The sequence below is a fragment of the Sinocyclocheilus grahami genome, unplaced genomic scaffold (assembly GCF_001515645.1).
Source record: "Sinocyclocheilus grahami isolate Dianchi unplaced genomic scaffold, SAMN03320097.WGS_v1.1 scaffold104.1, whole genome shotgun sequence".
In the NCBI taxonomy this organism is placed as follows: Eukaryota; Metazoa; Chordata; class Actinopteri; order Cypriniformes; family Cyprinidae; genus Sinocyclocheilus; species Sinocyclocheilus grahami.
The window spans coordinates 867,946-887,451 of record NW_015505283.1 but is presented as its reverse complement, the minus strand read 5'-3'; the positions used below and the strand labels follow the sequence as shown (position 1 = coordinate 887,451).

Genomic DNA, 19,506 nt, shown 5'->3' with positions numbered 1-19,506 from the left:
ATGTAGTTTATTGACCACACTGCTTTATAGATGTTGATATCAGGCATCAAAAAGCCCATTTTATTTGACCATTAGTTCAATGGTTAGGTGCCGTTGATACACCACAGTGCCTGAAGTGTAGAATACCAGTATAGAACTATGGCTGGTTATGTACTCATTATTGCTGTTGAAAAAAAAATAGATGTACATATTAATGTTTTGTGGACTTAATTGAAACTCTTTGAGACCCTTGTGTGTCTACCTATAGAAAGGAAGATCTTGACTTAATAACTTGTATGAATGACCCAGTCTCGCTATGGGACCAAACTACAGCAGGTAGACATTCATGTCCCAGTCACTGACATGTGGGGGGAAAAGATTTACATTCATCCCACTGCTAGTCAAAGTCAAAGATGTCAACTTTGAAACTGGACAAACAGCCTACAGATAAAGTTAAATGTACATGCACATACAAATGTTTTAAAGAGAATTTTTGATTTATTGGGGTGCAAGTTTTTGACAGTATGTGTGTGCATCCTGTTTTATTATGGTTTTTCTAATGTGTGTCTTGTGTCTTCAAATTGTATGCCTTTTTCTATTGGCTAAGCACCTTTATTTTTGTTTTTGAAGAGTTAAAGTATAAAGAATGTGCTGGGGGGAAAGTGAACAATTTTCATTCATTCTCAAAATTTGATTTTTTTTAGCTGTCTGGGTTCTGATTTGCACTGTCTGATATATACATTTGGACTTTTTTGACTTGCATTTATATACTCACAATCAGAAAGAAATAAAATGCAGCAATTTTACATTTGACTGATTTTTGTGTCAAGTAGAAACAGGAAGGGGTTTTTTTGTGTGTGTAAATTATCATATTGTGAATTAAGCCTATTTTAATGGTCTCTTAAAAATGCTTTATTATTTCTGTGTAAATTGACCCGACATGCTCTAAATAAAAGCATTACAGTCTCAGTACAATCATATCTCTGCTATCTGTTCAATAAAAGTTAAGCATGGCATAGACTGAAAGAACTCATATCAACACACTCTTAACAATCAGCTCCTTTGTTCAGTAATACGGGCACTGATCAGGGAGTCGGCCATTTTAAGGGCTGGCTCAATCGCGAAATCCTTCGAGTGCACTGCAAAAACTAGGGCGCATAGGCGCTCACTATACTCCCTTACCGGAAATAACGTCACATTTCTGAAGCGCGAAACATTAAACCACACGAGCCAACTCGATGACTCGCGATAGAAGATTTGAAAAGACAAACCGTTTTTTAGTATATTTCAACATAAACACACATCGCTAGACAGGAATTGAACACATCTAATTAACATTCGGCTGAAATGTTGTAAGAACTTGTACCAGAACGACGTGTTTAAAGAGAATAAAAAAATAAATATCAAAAAGAGCTCGGTCCTGTCTGTCGTTTATTAATTCCAGTGATGACGTTCTACTATGTTGTCCGTTGACGTTGTACGTAACGTTAATCATGTCACTGGAATTTGAGTGATGGCTGTCCCAACGTGCAGCACTTACCAGTGCCCGAATTCGTGTACACGATCTGCTGATTCACGACTGCTAGGGAGCTGATTGAGACGCACCCTAACAGTACGCTCCTATCAAATCAAGGTTATTTAAACATCAGGTTTTCCTTGAATTCCTTTCAAGTGAGAGCACATGCAGTATTGTCAGTCATATTTGCTGTGGCACGTGACACCAGAAGGCGCATACCAACACAAACCTGTCTCACCTGTTACACGCTTATCTCTCCTTCTCAGGGTATAACGTGTCTTGACTAGCTGAGAATTTTTTTCCCCCAACAATGCTAATGTTTGACTAGAAAGAAGGAGGTCCAACAAAGCTTTTGCTGTCTCTGGATTGTGTAATGCCACTAAATCAAGCAGGGATTCCATGACACTTTGAGAACTGAACAGAATCTTCATTGTCAGACTTGGTGCTCTAAACACAGTTTTCAAGGGGCCATGGGTGAGTTTTTAAACTTTGTTTCAAAAAGGTTGTTATGATTTGGCAAGCTGTGGTACTTGGGTTATGTATAGATATATTTATTTATTTGTATTGCCATTCCAACACCTATGGCTTTTTAATGGAAAGATCAATGTATTTTAGAAGAAGCATATATAGTGATTATGTATATATATGGTAGCCAGTGTTCATGTGAATTGTAGTATAATGAGTGTAACATCATTTTGATTAGTAAGCAATAAACGACAGGTTACACCTGTATCATATTTTTGATTTAAAATTATTACTAACAATTATCCATAACTGAATGTATTTATTTATCTGAATGTAACTTATTTATTTACTGATTTACTCAGTGTGGCGTATGTGGTCAAGAAACTTGAGCTGACAGTTTATGACACCAACATCATTATAATGCTGCTTTCTTTTTAGCTCACCTGATCATAAACTACCTGTAATTAAGTCTTAACATTTAGACTGATAAAACACACAAGAGTTTATTGCAGGAAATCAGATAAAATGCCACTGTGAATCATGCAAACTGCACTTTGTACTGCTATGCATTCTTGAGTTCAAATCATTCAGGTTCAACTCGCATACCTGTAAGCCTGTTGAAACGCATTGCTCATGGCTATCCAGCTCCCGTGTTGCACTTTAGAGTCACATAAATCCTACCACTTCAATCTCTTTGGCATGTTTTTTCATGTCTTTCACATAATTAGATGCATTTGTCTGTAGGGTAAGTATTTCATAAAAGATAAGGCTGATTGAGAAAGTGCAACTGACTCACACCGTGTCTACACTGGACGCGACAGTTGTCGTGTCGCGCCGCAACAGCTAAAGCCTGTCTACACTGGACACGACAAACATAGCTGGCCCAAATGAAATCTGCATTTATTTGAGTGAAAAATCTGTAGAATGGCTGTTAAAATGTATTTTAGATACTTAAAAGTAGCTGAAAAAATAATTTACAAGCCAAAATATTACATATTTCATAAAACACTCCAGTTTATTAACCACCAATGGCTTCACCTCTCTTCTGTCCATTTTAGAGGTGCTTGTGCTTCTGGACTTTGAGGCGACAATGTCTGATGAGTTGACGGTGCATGTGGGAGATGTGGTGAAGAACGTCTCAAAGGGTAAAGAGGAAGGATGGCTGGAAGGAGAGCTGAGAGGAAAGAGAGGCATGTTCCCTAGCAACTTTGCCAAGGTCTGCACCTGTTTGAGCACACTTTCCATAGCTTTCCTAGTAGCCATAATGGTCATTTTCAAAATGGCTATTCTCTCCTTACAGGAAGTGCCTGTTTACTTAATAGGGGACAGCAACAGAGAGCCGAGAAGCATGAGGAAATGTAAGTTTTTTTGGCGTATCGATTACCATTTGTATAGCCAAAGTTTTAAGTTATTAAACTATGGTTAGTGTAGCAAAACCATGGTTAATTTGTAGCTACCATGGTTTAACTGTAGTAACCATGTTTTTTTGTTGTTTTATTTGTAGTAAAACCATGGTTAATTTTCGTAAGGGTGTTTCCTGCCTTAAAGACTAGGGATGGGCGTATCGATCCTTAAGTATCGATACTTTCGATACTGATGTTGTATCGAAAGGATCGATCCTCGCATAAAAATATCGATTCTAAAGTGCATTTTTTAACCATTAATTTTATTTAATTTATCAAGAAATTCGGGGCATAAGTGGAGAAATGGACTATATTAGCGAATAATTGTGTTGGATAGAACCATTTCTCCTGCTCATCGGAACACACGCAAATAGTTCGCTGCTGACGCATGGCTCACAGTGCTTGTTCAAATAGGACTGTGTTCCCCAAAAGCATCAGAAACATAAGTAGATCTTAAGAAACCATTGCCACATTATTACATTACATAACTTTGTTACTATATATAAAATTAATTCTGAAAAATGCATCACGGTTTCCACACAAATATAAAGCAGCAATAATAATAAATGTTTCTTGAGCAGCAAATGGTATTAGAATGATTTCTGAAGGATCATGTGACATTGCAGACTGGAGTAATTATGCTGAAAATTCAGCTTTGATCACAGATACATTTTAAATTACATTTTAAAATATATTAAAATAGAAAATAGTTATTTTTAATTGTTATATTTCACAATATTGCTGCTTTTACTGTTTGTTTGTTCAAATAAGTGCAGCCTTCCTGAGCATGAGACTTAAAAAAATATTACTAAATCTTACTGACCCCAAACTTTTGTGTACATGTAATATTTATTTTTAATTGGCTAGTTTGTGCAAGTACATTTATTTAAACTGGTTGTTAAAAGTTCAAATGGATTGTGTTATGTTCTGTAATTGCTGTTAATAAATCTGTCAGAAAAAAAACAAAAATGAGTTTAGCCTTTAGGGGTACAACAGTCTGGCAGCCTTTTACAAAAAAAATAACCATGGTTTTATTACTGTAACCACTGTTTACCACAGTATTTGTAGTGAAACTGCGGTAACCACAAATTTACCATGGTAATAATAATAATAATACATTTTAGTACTTTAGCCAACAAAGGTGGACCTTTGAAACTTATCTACACTTAAAGCATGCATACTTGTATGGTACTAATATGCTCCCTTTTAGGGGTATAGTTGCACCTTTGAGGTTACTGCCCCAGGAAAGGGCTAAAATACAATTATAGTATATTTTATTTCTAACAGTGTAAACAAAAAAGGCCTATGAAATGTTAAAAACATGGCTTTAAAATCTAATATTTAGTCAGTATAATTACTGATTATATTCTTTTAATAATTTAAATTCAGTAATTTATAATTAAGTTTAGTTTAGAGGTATCGATATCGACGATACTGGGCTTGAAAATATTGGTATCGGATCGAAAATTAAATAAGAGGTATCGCCCATCCCTATTAAAGACCAATGAAATTTGAATGCTGGCTGTGCAGATGCAATATTTGGCTGCATCGAATAAACGAACACACCCCTTCGTAAACCGATTCGGTTGTGAGTCTGAATGGCACTCTGAGTGGCATTAGGGTAGAAGATTTAAAAATGGCCGATAACCATAATTAAAATACATAGACTAATTAAAATGACATAGGCACGGTATTTAAACGATTGTTGAATTTTATATATAGTTTTATAAAAGTCATGCAAATATTGACACTCGTATTTTTCGAGAGTCGAATTAATCGGTTGAACCAATGATTCATTCATCGTCACTCCTGGCGTAAACCTGCACAAAAGCAATTCTGAATGAATCTTGGATGAATCAAAGTCCCCAACAATAACAGATATGTTTTCTTTCAAATATTAAAATTTTATGGTGGAGAAATGTGTTTTTTTTTTTTCAGTGACAGATTCTTAAACTTTTACATCCGAAACCACAGGCGTAAGCGTCTGAAGCTGCCCAAAGCATCCCGACTTGGTAGACTAAAATAAGTAGGCTAATAAAAGGTTTGTGCCTCCACATCCGGTCTCAAATTATACCCTTCAAAATCCATAGGCTATATCCACCATAAAATAGAACTTGTCATAAAAGTGAAGTACTTGTAAAAGTGAAAACTGGAAGTGCTTTTGCAGTCTAGTTCAGTTCAGTTTGTTCTCACACGTTAACGTGTTGACATGTTACATATGTTTTCCACTTACTTCATCGCTCCAGCGAAGAAACCAAAGGTACAGACGAGGAAATGTGAGGTGGCTTTTCCCTACACCTCCGCGCACGAGGACGAGCTGGAGCTGGTTGTCGGGGAGACCATCGAGATTCTCAGAGAGGTGAGAAGTTCTATACATTTCTAGAAACTTCATTGATAACCTTTTATCTATACCATTGATGACCTTATGTGGTTTCGTATTGCAGTTACTTGTGCTTTCTGTGAGCAGAAGTGGCAATCTTTCATCATCCTTGTTAACGTTAAAGAATAGTTCATCCCAAAAAATAAATACATAAATAAATAAAAAATAATAATTATAATAATGCAAATAACCAATTTACTCACCCTTAAGTCTTTTCAAATCTCTCTCTCTCTCTCTCTCTATGACAAATTGTATACCCGTAATACACAGTACTATACTGGATAAAAACACCCATCAAATGAGTAAATGTATCTGGGAAATGTTTGTGTCCTAATGAAATTTTATATTTATAAATATTCTGCTATAATTTCTGTTTTATCTGGCAGATTGAAGATGGGTGGTGGATGGGAAAGAAAAATAACCAAATAGGAGCCTTTCCATCAAATTTTGTCAAGGAAATTTTTGTCCCTTCAAAAGGTGACGTTGTACACTTAAAATTGGAACTTGCATTTCTTTTGCATCACATGCATAATAGGGTTCCCTCCATAATTGTTGTGACAAAGATTGTTGTAACTTGGGCATTCTATGTTTGTGGTGAACCTTTGTGGTATTTTTGTAGTCCCATTAAGTCTTTTGTGGACAAATCCACACATGCTTCCTGAGAAGTGTTTCTGTCAGACATGTCTGAGAATTTTGGTTAGTTGTCTGATGTTGCTTATTGCTTTATTCTTGTTTCTCGGCTTCAATCGTTTCTTCACTTTTACTGCCAAAACTCTGGTCCTTATGTTAACAAACGCAAATAACAGAGTCCAAATTTTATCAGTAGCCTAGAACAAAGACTAAATGCTGAAAGTTTAAATGGTTGAGTAATCACAAACATCTGTGAAGCCATTGGTTCTAAACAGTATAGTGTCCTGAAATGCCTGGACTATGTATAAAAAATTTTGTATTTTCCCTGGTGAAACCAAACTGTAATAAAACATTATTTAATAAATAAAGAATAAAGTAAATATAAAATAAAACATAATAATAAAAATGTGTTTTTGTTCCGAACATTATGGAGGGTGCTGTATGTTTGTTACTGTCTTACTGGACCCTCTTAATGTTCTGCAGATGGCAAGACAACTGAAGTCAAATCCAGGCCTAAACTCTCTGAAGCTGTCTTCAATAAAGAGGTGAAAACTCTATTCTATTCTATTCTATTCTATTCTAATTTATATATTGTAATATTTTTTTTCATGCAGGGAAAAGTACAACAGAGACCAAGTTTAAGGAGAAAAACATCAAGTGGTGAGAAGTCTAAAAACATGCCATACCGTACAGATGACTTTGGTTAAGTAATTAAATGCTGTTTAGCTGGTGTTTGAGGTTGTACACTTCAACTTGAAGAGGACCGAACACTATTCCCATGTTACACAGTGACAGAGAACATGCAGAGTCTTAAGACAATGTGTATGCAGTTATCAGTGAATGAAAATATCTATTCTTAAAGGACTTCCCTAAGACCTTCATACCAGAAGAGCAGCAACATGTGCTTTCAGATTCACCCACCAAACCTACCTGGCAAATCCGTTGAGGAAAAGCCCAAGTTGCTAAATTTAATTACAACGTCAGTACATTTGAAGTCACTAAATTCATATTTAATTTCTCAACAGTGAAGGAATGTTGTCAGGTCATGTTCGACTACAAAGCTGTTGCCGAAGACGAGTTAAACCTGAAGAAGGGAGACGTCATAGCAATCATCAACAAGGTGTGTCATTTGTGACCAACTGAATGCTTTCTATTTATACAGCACACAGCTCATTTTCTAATGAAAAACAAAGTTACCTCATCCGATGTGTATGTAAAGGATAATGTACAGTCAGCTGGTCATTGCAGCAAAATAATAAATGATGATCCGGTGATTAGAATGCCAACACAAAACAATCTTGAATCATTCTAAAGAGGTGTGTTTTGTGAAAATGACAGCATGACTTTACATTACCTTGCTTATTACATGTTTACTTAAATAATTACTTAAACCAATAGTTCACCCAAAAATGTTGTCATCATTTGCTCACCCTCATGTCGTTTCAAAACCTGCATACATTTTTTTCTTATGTTGAACAACACAAAAGAAGATATTTTGAAGAACCAAACAGTCCCCTTTGACTTCCATAGTAGGGAAAGAAATATTCTGAAAGTCAATGGGGACCATCAACTGTTTGATTACCAGCATTCTTCAGAATATCTTCTTTTACGTTCAACATAAGAAAGAAACTCGTACAGGTTTGGAAGAACATGACAATGGAACGAAATGATGACAAAAGGTTCATTTTTGGGTGAACTATCGCTTTAACAAATAAGTAAATAAATGCACATGAAATTGATTTGAGTTGAAATTATGCTTCCATTTTATGGTTCTGTTATTCTTTATGCTACCAAAAGATCATTCAAAGTCTGTTATGCTCATACTGCTAATATTACAATAAAAAAGTTTTCTATTTTAATATATTTTAAATTGTAATACTACATTTTCTTATTATAATCAATATTGAAAATAGTCGTTCTGCTTATTATTTTTGTGGAAACTGTGATAAATCTTTGATGAATAGAAAGTTCTAAAGAACAGCATTTATTCGAAAATGAAATGTTAGTAACATTATAAATATATTTACTGTCAATTTAATGCATCCTTACTGAAAGTATTTATTTCTTTCAAAAAAAAAAATCTTACTGACCTCAGATTGTTTTGAGTGGTAATTAAATGAAACGAAAAGGGCATAGAGTGATCTCATATGTGTATTCTAACTGATTACCTCCTCATTTGGTTGTTTATACCCCATATACAAGTCTGTGTCTTTTCCTGGGCAATGATTCAGCTTTGTGTTTTTCTTTTCTTTTTCTTTTCCCTAAAGTCCACTGAGGACGAGGGCTGGTGGGAGGGGGAACTGAACGGACGCAGGGGCTTTTTTCCTGATAACTTCGTCATGGTGATCCCAGCGGATGCTCTTCATGTGAGTGTGGGACAGAGAAATGTTCTCATGATTGGCCCATTTGTGCACTGTTAGAGAATGGGAGTCTCCCTTTTGTCAACACTGCTCTGGGCTGTTAGTAATGGGCTGGCTCAGAAAACCGATTTTAGTTCACAAATAGTTTAATTTGTTTTAAGATGGAACAGACTGGAGGTTATAAATCTGTTTTTAATACCTTATTATTATTATTATATTAAAAGAGATTGACTCTGAGGTTTCCATTAGAAGAGAGGAACACTAAAACGGTGACTGGATTCCTCCTACATGGAAAGAGTGTGAGCTTTATCTTGCTCAGAAGGACTAATCTATGTTTTGTTGACAATTTCTCGTTTCTGACGCAGACTGGAAATGCAGGCCAGCCACCGGTGAGACATGGCTCTCTGAAAAACGCAGGTAAGACATCAGCACCTGTCATAGTAGCAGGGCTGGTTCGACAAGTCTGTTTCTTCAGATTATACCAAACATAGCTGGAAATGTTAGAAATAGTATTAAAAGATTTTAGGGGGTGTGTGAGCTAGTTCGATAAGATGTAAAACATGTGGCACGTGTCAGGGCATCTTTAAAGTACTTGTTACTGTCAATTCAAAACTAAAGTTTGTAGGTTTTATTCTTGCATGGCGTGACCCATGGCCATTACTTAAAAAAAAAAAACTGCTTTTGCACTAAATTACTACTTTCTGTTTTGTGAAAGTAGTATATTTATCAATCTTTATTTTAGTATTCCATTTTTAGCAAGTTATACTCTAGCACAATTATGCTAACCTTGAAAAACTGCATTTTGTGATATAAAATTAGAATTTTTGTGCACTGCTTTGTGTCTTTATAAGAACTCGGATGTCCTCTTCAAATAAGTATATAGTTCATCAAAAGACATGAATAAATACCACATGAATAAATAACAGTTAAGCTGGAATTCATCATATGAAAGAGTGACTCTTATATGACTCTTTCAATAATGTTCTTGAAATCAGAAACACAACCTTTATTAGACATTAGACACTGCTAAGATTTATTTTTATCTTGAGGAAGTTTGTGCCATTTCTTTACTTACATAATGTATATTTATAATGTCTTTTATTATTATTATTTTCACATAATGCAAAAATAAAGACAATTGAATAGCTTAGTTTTTTTCCCTTTTATAAAGAATATAAACATTTTATGAACATTCTATTAACTTTATACAGTGCTCAACAGCCCTTATTATTAAACAATATTATATTTTTTCAATCAGCCTTACTTTTCTGAGGAATTAACAACTTTGCAGCATGTTCGTTTAATATTAGCTTATGTTTGGTAGTTCACTAAAATTCTCTGATGGAAACTACAAGCTGTAAAATACAGTTTCTGCACCTGTTATTGACAACTGTCATTTCTAGGACAGGAAGTAGGCGTTTTGCTCATATGTTTTGTTTTGCACTCAAGCATGAGACTCTATTTCCCCTCAGGCTGATCATATTTTGTTTACTGCGGAATGTAATCTGTAACAGTATTAAAGTGGCGTTAAAGGCCTGGAAATGTGGTGCAAGAATCTCTGTTCATTACTTAAGTTTTAAATCTGACTTCACACACATCACATTCATTACCACAAACCGCTCTAAGAAACACTGATGCAGCAGTGTGGGGCTGTGACAGGAAGTCGTAGGCCATGAAGAGATGTCATGTGAGCAGACTCTAGAGAAAGGCAAGGGCAAAGTGGAGCACCCCTGTGCTCTCTATATATAAACGCTTTCATATGAATTATAGGGTTGTATTGTTGGAATGCTGAAAAACTCACGGGGTATGTATAGACTCTGTTTATTCTTCAGTATTTTCAGTTCTTGGATTTTCATGTTCTCTACATGCTAGATGTGTTTGCAGTTGATGTCGTTTGTCGCTTGACTGCATGGAATTAGGAACGTCTCAGAATGTGGTTTTTAATAGGTTTTTATTTTTTTGAAGATTTGCTTTTAAAAGAAAAGATCTTGTCATAGTAGTCCTGATGGTAGATGAAACAATGTTCTGTATGAGAGAGAGGATGTTTACTCAAAATAATTACATGTGATATTTATGGCTTTGCTAAGATCTTTGATTTTATCTTAGATTGTGACTTTAATGTCTTGTTTGATTTTGACTCCACAAGAGTAATTCTGAATGAGCACAGAGATCTGACCTTTTTTTTTTGTTCTTCAAGACAGTTTAATGACTGTTAATACTTGAACCCATTTGGATTTATTAAGGGAACCCATGATATTTTTTTGTGTAGCCACAGGAAACAGCAGCTCATTTGCTCATTTGTCAGGGAAAGTTGCCTGTTCCCATGCCACTGAGACCTCCAGCATGTAACCCGTGTAGTTGTGAGAATGCTTCAAAGTGATGTTTATTTTGTGCTGTTATTCTAAAAGTGTGTAAAGGGCAAATTATGAAAAAGAATGGCAGCAAAAATTGCTTCAAGGGTGCAGGCTGGCCTCCTCTGGTGTTCTTTGGACAAGACATAACAGTCCAAAAAGAAGCAAAATTGATAAGGGTGTGAAAATGACAGCATGACTTTACATTACCTTGCTTATTACATGTTTACTTAAATAATTACTTAAACCAATAGTTCACCCAAAAATGTTGTCATCATTTGCTCACCCTCATGTCGTTTCAAAACCTGCATACATTTTTTTCTTATGTTGAACAACACAAAAGAAGATATTTTGAAGAACCAAACAGTCCCCTTTGACTTCCATAGTAGGGAAAGAAATATTCTGAAAGTCAATGGGGACCATCAACTGTTTGATTACCAGCATTCTTCAGAATATCTTCTTTTACGTTCAACATAAGAAAGAAACTCGTACAGGTTTGGAAGAACATGACAATGGAACGAAATGATGACAAAAGGTTCATTTTTGGGTGAACTATCGCTTTAACAAATAAGTAAATAAATGCACATGAAATTGATTTGAGTTGAAATTATGCTTCCATTTTATGGTTCTGTTATTCTTTATGCTACCAAAAGATCATTCAAAGTCTGTTATGCTCATACTGCTAATATTACAATAAAAAAGTTTTCTATTTTAATATATTTTAAATTGTAATACTACATTTTCTTATTATAATCAATATTGAAAATAGTCGTTCTGCTTATTATTTTTGTGGAAACTGTGATAAATCTTTGATGAATAGAAAGTTCTAAAGAACAGCATTTATTCGAAAATGAAATGTTAGTAACATTATAAATATATTTACTGTCAATTTAATGCATCCTTACTGAAAGTATTTATTTCTTTCAAAAAAAAAAATCTTACTGACCTCAGATTGTTTTGAGTGGTAATTAAATGAAACGAAAAGGGCATAGAGTGATCTCATATGTGTATTCTAACTGATTACCTCCTCATTTGGTTGTTTATACCCCATATACAAGTCTGTGTCTTTTCCTGGGCAATGATTCAGCTTTGTGTTTTTCTTTTCTTTTTCTTTTCCCTAAAGTCCACTGAGGACGAGGGCTGGTGGGAGGGGGAACTGAACGGACGCAGGGGCTTTTTTCCTGATAACTTCGTCATGGTGATCCCAGCGGATGCTCTTCATGTGAGTGTGGGACAGAGAAATGTTCTCATGATTGGCCCATTTGTGCACTGTTAGAGAATGGGAGTCTCCCTTTTGTCAACACTGCTCTGGGCTGTTAGTAATGGGCTGGCTCAGAAAACCGATTTTAGTTCACAAATAGTTTAATTTGTTTTAAGATGGAACAGACTGGAGGTTATAAATCTGTTTTTAATACCTTATTATTATTATTATATTAAAAGAGATTGACTCTGAGGTTTCCATTAGAAGAGAGGAACACTAAAACGGTGACTGGATTCCTCCTACATGGAAAGAGTGTGAGCTTTATCTTGCTCAGAAGGACTAATCTATGTTTTGTTGACAATTTCTCGTTTCTGACGCAGACTGGAAATGCAGGCCAGCCACCGGTGAGACATGGCTCTCTGAAAAACGCAGGTAAGACATCAGCACCTGTCATAGTAGCAGGGCTGGTTCGACAAGTCTGTTTCTTCAGATTATACCAAACATAGCTGGAAATGTTAGAAATAGTATTAAAAGATTTTAGGGGGTGTGTGAGCTAGTTCGATAAGATGTAAAACATGTGGCACGTGTCAGGGCATCTTTAAAGTACTTGTTACTGTCAATTCAAAACTAAAGTTTGTAGGTTTTATTCTTGCATGGCGTGACCCATGGCCATTACTTAAAAAAAAAAAACTGCTTTTGCACTAAATTACTACTTTCTGTTTTGTGAAAGTAGTATATTTATCAATCTTTATTTTAGTATTCCATTTTTAGCAAGTTATACTCTAGCACAATTATGCTAACCTTGAAAAACTGCATTTTGTGATATAAAATTAGAATTTTTGTGCACTGCTTTGTGTCTTTATAAGAACTCGGATGTCCTCTTCAAATAAGTATATAGTTCATCAAAAGACATGAATAAATACCACATGAATAAATAACAGTTAAGCTGGAATTCATCATATGAAAGAGTGACTCTTATATGACTCTTTCAATAATGTTCTTGAAATCAGAAACACAACCTTTATTAGACATTAGACACTGCTAAGATTTATTTTTATCTAGAGGAAGTTTGTGCCATTTCTTTACTTACATAATGTATATTTATAATGTCTTTTATTATTATTATTTTCACATAATGCAAAAATAAAGACAATTGAATAGCTTAGTTTTTTTCCCTTTTATAAAGAATATAAACATTTTATGAACATTCTATTAACTTTATACAGTGCTCAACAGCCCTTATTATTAAACAATATTATATTTTTTCAATCAGCCTTACTTTTCTGAGGAATTAACAACTTTGCAGCATGTTCGTTTAATATTAGCTTATGTTTGGTAGTTCACTAAAATTCTCTGATGGAAACTACAAGCTGTAAAATACAGTTTCTGCACCTGTTATTGACAACTGTCATTTCTAGGACAGGAAGTAGGCGTTTTGCTCATATGTTTTGTTTTGCACTCAAGCATGAGACTCTATTTCCCCTCAGGCTGATCATATTTTGTTTACTGCGGAATGTAATCTGTAACAGTATTAAAGTGGCGTTAAAGGCCTGGAAATGTGGTGCAAGAATCTCTGTTCATTACTTAAGTTTTAAATCTGACTTCACACACATCACATTCATTACCACAAACCGCTCTAAGAAACACTGATGCAGCAGTGTGGGGCTGTGACAGGAAGTCGTAGGCCATGAAGAGATGTCATGTGAGCAGACTCTAGAGAAAGGCAAGGGCAAAGTGGAGCACCCCTGTGCTCTCTATATATAAACGCTTTCATATGAATTATAGGGTTGTATTGTTGGAATGCTGAAAAACTCACGGGGTATGTATAGACTCTGTTTATTCTTCAGTATTTTCAGTTCTTGGATTTTCATGTTCTCTACATGCTAGATGTGTTTGCAGTTGATGTCGTTTGTCGCTTGACTGCATGGAATTAGGAACGTCTCAGAATGTGGTTTTTAATAGGTTTTTATTTTTTTGAAGATTTGCTTTTAAAAGAAAAGATCTTGTCATAGTAGTCCTGATGGTAGATGAAACAATGTTCTGTATGAGAGAGAGGATGTTTACTCAAAATAATTACATGTGATATTTATGGCTTTGCTAAGATCTTTGATTTTATCTTAGATTGTGACTTTAATGTCTTGTTTGATTTTGACTCCACAAGAGTAATTCTGAATGAGCACAGAGATCTGACCTTTTTTTTTTGTTCTTCAAGACAGTTTAATGACTGTTAATACTTGAACCCATTTGGATTTATTAAGGGAACCCATGATATTTTTTTGTGTAGCCACAGGAAACAGCAGCTCATTTGCTCATTTGTCAGGGAAAGTTGCCTGTTCCCATGCCACTGAGACCTCCAGCATGTAACCCGTGTAGTTGTGAGAATGCTTCAAAGTGATGTTTATTTTGTGCTGTTATTCTAAAAGTGTGTAAAGGGCAAATTATGAAAAAGAATGGCAGCAAAAATTGCTTCAAGGGTGCAGGCTGGCCTCCTCTGGTGTTCTTTGGACAAGACATAACAGTCCAAAAAGAAGCAAAATTGATAAGGGTGAAGAATTTTGTAAGATATGTAGAAAAAACAACAACAAATGGATAGAGCCACCACTGTCAGATCAAACGTCATAATACTGACTGCAAAATCTTGTATCTTCTTATATCTCAGTGAACCAGATGCCAGTGATGGACCAGAAAAGCTCTGACACGAACACAAAGACGGAAACTAAATGTAATAATTCTGAACACACCTGTAAATATTCTTGCTTAAGTGTAACATCCTATCTTGATAATTGAATTATATAGTAAATGCACATCTACATTTTTTATTAAATGTTTAAATTACACATGTACAAAATGTATTACTTCAGTAGATATTTGAGCTCATTTAAAAGCACTGCTGTCTGAAGAATTTGCCTATTATGATAATATTTATCTTTTGTCTTTGCACTCTCTCCTCTTTGCTCAGGTGACAAACCGGACACTAAAGACTTTCGAAGTGACCCACCTGGTAAAATTAAGTTGCCCGGTCTGCACAAACCACCCGTTCCACCACCACCAGTGAAGGAGAAGCCCATAAAACTAGTACCAAAGTAAGTGACGCCTCAGCAAATCATCTTTGAGCATACAACCTTCTGTGATGCTTTTCATCCCAAGTAATGCCAAAAATAGAAGGAATCTGAAACAGAAGTTTTTCACTATTTCACCAGATAAATGAAATCATGAATTTCCTTTCATCGGTTAGATTTATTATGCTAAAGGGACTGAATTCCCCCTCATTAGATGATAATTTAGCATTGTGTGTTATTCTAAAGGGCCTGTGAATGGTCAGTCTTGTAGAGAGCAATGGAAATTTTATGAGTTGCTGAGGGACTAAATCAACCAAACTGCCTGTTTCCTGTTTTTCTGAGTGAGACTGTGTCTTCAGGCAGAGCGTACAGAAAGAACTGTCATTCTGACTGAAATGCATGCACAAACTAAGACATTACAGCCAATTAACAGTTCATCTTATATTTTCCACAACAAATCAAAGTGGTGCATTGTTTGAAAAAAGCTCACGGCACTCTAAAACACATTAGACACCACGTTACGGATGCTGATGTTTATTTTGATTTCAGTGCAGAGAACGAAGCTATTAAATTGAAACTACGTTGAAAATCTGTGGCTCATGCTTGCTTTGTATTTGTGTGTTTTACGTACTCAGAAGATTCTGAAATGTATTTTAATGTGTTTTATGCGTGTAACATGCATAATGCCTATTTCCCCCTCTTAGAAATGAAGAGCCACAACCTGTCTCACCTAAACAACAGCCCCCAGCTTCGCCAGTACAGAAGGAGGTTAAAGAGAAGACCCCTGACCAGTTTGACGGTGTAGATGTGTCCTCAGAGAAACTGAGCCATCCCACAGCCAACAGAGCCAAACCTCCACAGAGAAGACCACCAACAGCCCTCACCTCTGACGCACAAGTGAGCCTAACACACTCATACACGTGTCAGGATTTGAGTTGATTGGAGGATTGGTTGATTTGAAGTTGATTTCAGTTTAATACTCGAAATTAGTCAAAATACTTAATCACACTTGAGGTGTGCCACACAAGCCAAATCATGCCAAGGGTGGTGCATGAAGAATGATGATAAAAATTAAGAAATTAAAAATTAGGGCTGTCAATCAATTAAAATAATTAATCATGATTATATATAACAAATATAAAGATGTAGTCAAGTTAGTTTTCAAATGAATTCTAATGTCTTGACAAATAATGCAATTGACATCTGTTTTTCATAAAGGTTCCTGCTGAAATTGACCACAATGAAACTTCAGAAGAGAAAGATGGATTACCACAAAATATTCCAGAGGTTTGGATAACTCTTTATAATAACTTTCATTCATAATATTATTAAATTATATAATGCTTCACAGATCAGATCAGCTCATGTGCCTTCAAATATATATATAAAAAAACATGATTCATACACAATATATATATTGATATTTGAAAGTACATGAACTATTGATCTGTTAAGCATGATATCATGTTTTAAGGACCTATTAATGAAAGTTGTTTTAAAGTGTTACCAAAGGTTGGAAACGTATTGATATTACATTATGAAATTATATTTGTCTATAAAACATCTCTTTACACGTCTGGTATATACTATCAAAAGTTTGAAGTCGGTAAGATTTTTGATGTTTTTGAAAGAAGTTCTCTTATGCTCACCAAGGCTGCATTTAATTGATGTAAATACACAGAAATATTATTACAATTTAACATAACATTTCTAATTTATTGTATTTTCTGCTCAAGAAACATTTATTTAAGCACACTAGTGCTGCTTAATATTTTTGTAGAAACCATGATACATTTATTTCAGGATTCAATGAATAGAAAGTTCAAACTAACAGCATTTTCTTTGAAATCTTTTGTAGCAATGTAGAAGTCTTAATTTACACTTATCAGTAGTGTACATGTAAAGCATTTGTTACATTTTGTTATCTTGTCCTGGGAGTTACATCTCTTTTCACCCCTCAGTTGCTCAGCTGCTGGTATTTTTCTCGCAGGGTACAGAACCTCAGTCATCACCTTCCACCAAGACAGAGCAGGTAGCTAAAACCACGTCACCACCCAAGACACTGCCTGAAAGCAAAGCTGTGGCTCAGGAGGAGAGCACTTCACTGGCCTCTGTGCTGACCGAGCTCAAAGATATCCGCATGTCACTGGACCTCCTCAAAGCACAGCACGAGTGAGTATGAACCCCTAACTACCACACCTGAATGATCATATCACACATTTCTCTTATTGCAATATCCCTCTTTAATAACCAGGAGAGACATAAAGGATCTTAAAGATGAACTGAAGGATGAGACAGAAAAACGAATGAGATTACAGGTAAATTGTGAGATTTGAGTCTATTCTGTGGGGATTATTACGTGCAGATTATAAAGTATCGCTTTATTATATGTGCAATGATATGCATCTAAAACAAACTTGTAGAGTTCGCATAAATACTATATTAAAAATGACTACACAAATCACATATTTATGGCTTTTCTTACTCAAAAGACTCGAAGTAGTGTAATAGAATTAGGGCAAAGTTTATTTCAATTGCTTGAGCAACAAAGAAAGAAGAGGAAAAATACAAAAAAGAAAAAATATAAGTAAATTGCAGTGATTTGTTTTTTGCATCACAGTTTCTCATTCAGTTATATACAGTTAAATCCTGTATTCCAAATTAAATCTAGTTGCCAGTGGCGCATGAAAAAAAACGTGATAATTACCGTCTTCATCCTCAAGAGAGCAGCTATGAGTTAAAAATACAACTTGTTTGAACTCCAAACATCTGAATCGCATAACAGTTGTCATAAAGTTTAAAATAGCCAAATATCTGGCAGTGTTAAACTTAAAAAATGTACTTTTAACAATATAATTTCTTAACTGATGGAGTTATTTATTTATGTACCTCAGAATAATGTCAGCCAGCTTGATTTTACACTGTAGAATTAAAATATAGTCTCCCCTTAATGCCAAGTAGAACTAATATTTTGATATTTATAGGATGAGGTGGAGGCTCTGAGGAAAAAACAGTGAACATTGAACACCAGTATTTCACTACACCCCGTGGTCCTTCTCTGGGACATGGACATAAAGGCTACAGAACAACGATGTTGGGGGAATGGAAATCCAGCACATGTGACTGATTGATTGATTGATGAATTCCTGGTTGAGTGGACCAGAAGCCAGAGCTTAAATCAGAGAGCAGAACTACAAAAGACTTCTGGTTTTCTCATATACTGCTTATCAGCTCATTTGGTTGTGGGAGTCCTCGGCATTCATTTCTTAAGACATATGTGCATTTTGAAATGTGTAAATATCAGACATCCAATATCTTATATTTTCATGGAAATTTGGGGATAATGTAAGGCCATATTTAAAGGTATTAACACACTTTCTATAATTAATATATTTCTGTTTTGTGGTTGTATTCTGTTAACAAATAAATCAATAAATAGTTCCACTTGTTTTTGCTCCAAGCCTGATTTACCCAGAGATGTTCTGATAAACATGTGCTGGCATCTTTTTTTAATGCATAAATGTTTCGTCTGTGTTAAGATAATGAAACAAGATGGCTTTATTTTTGTAAGTGAAATATATCAATGATGTACAAATACAGAATTGGTATCACCTTTATGAACGTAGCATATTAAAATATGAATTTTCTTTTCATAACCCCTATAATCTGATTGAAGAGAATCTTATGAAATGACACAAAACAATCCGATTGGTTCCAGATCATTTGTGATGAATTATAACACAGCAAATGCTGTTTAAAAGCTCTTTGCTTGTCAAAAAACTGAATCTGAAAGTCCATTTTCCCTTTGTGAAGATGTGATGTGAGACTGGTGCGGATTTAGTTTCCCTTTAAACTGAAAACAGCATCTGGAAAGCATGTGGAACACATTAGCTCCTCATAGTCTGACTAATCATTGGGAAATATGTTTGTAGGTTGAATTACAGTACCATCAATCAAAACAAATTTGTGACTTTTTGTTTTTAGTATGGTTCTATACATATTAGGTGTCCTATGAGCAGTTCTCAAGTTTGAGATTGAGTTTATGAGCAGTTATCAAGTTTACAAGTTTAGTTAAACAGTGAGGAAAGTTGTTTCATTAGAAAATTCTAACATTCTGTCCCATGCAAACACTTTTTATTGGTACACTTTGGTTTAATTGTTT

At 35.0% G+C, this 19,506-nt stretch overlaps 1 protein-coding gene and 1 long non-coding RNA gene across 4 annotated transcripts; one reads left to right on the top strand and one right to left on the bottom strand.

Annotated features, from left to right (window-relative positions):
- Positions 1–205: 205 nt before the first annotated feature.
- LOC107588496 (uncharacterized) lies at positions 206–17,336 on the bottom strand. The gene is made up of 3 exons (XR_001609593.1): positions 17,227–17,336; positions 13,565–13,568; positions 206–218 (listed from the first exon to the last, which is right to left on the bottom strand). It is a non-coding gene; the product is annotated as an uncharacterized lncRNA (long non-coding RNA).
- On the top strand, positions 1,530–19,278 carry LOC107588495 (SH3 domain-containing kinase-binding protein 1-like). 3 transcript variants are annotated; one of them, XM_016276613.1, is made up of 17 exons: positions 1,530–1,969; positions 3,019–3,176; positions 3,261–3,318; positions 5,610–5,722; positions 6,130–6,220; positions 6,857–6,918; positions 6,988–7,033; positions 7,399–7,493; positions 8,641–8,739; positions 9,099–9,150; positions 14,945–15,028; positions 15,245–15,368; positions 16,049–16,241; positions 16,563–16,631; positions 17,335–17,516; positions 17,599–17,662; positions 18,329–19,278. In XM_016276613.1, the coding sequence occupies exons 1-17, from the start codon at positions 1,966–1,968 to the stop codon at positions 18,359–18,361; spliced, it is 1,527 nt and encodes a 508-aa protein (XP_016132099.1). In that variant the 5' UTR covers positions 1,530–1,965; the 3' UTR covers positions 18,362–19,278. The 3 variants fall into 3 exon arrangements, with proteins under 3 accessions (XP_016132099.1, XP_016132100.1, XP_016132101.1); XM_016276614.1 differs by having other exon boundaries at positions 1,535–1,969; positions 14,945–15,007; positions 18,329–19,277; XM_016276615.1 differs by lacking the exon at positions 16,563–16,631 and having other exon boundaries at positions 1,537–1,969; positions 18,329–19,277.
- The last annotated feature ends 228 nt before the right edge of the window (positions 19,279–19,506 follow it).

Coding starts and splice junctions, on each gene's coding strand:
- LOC107588495 (XM_016276613.1), top strand. Junction 3,319..5,609: donor GCCGAGAAGCATGAGGAAAT/GTAAGTTTTTTT, acceptor TCATCGCTCCAG/CGAAGAAACCAAAGGTACAG. Junction 6,919..6,987: donor AAGCTGTCTTCAATAAAGAG/GTGAAAACTCTA, acceptor TTTTTCATGCAG/GGAAAAGTACAACAGAGACC.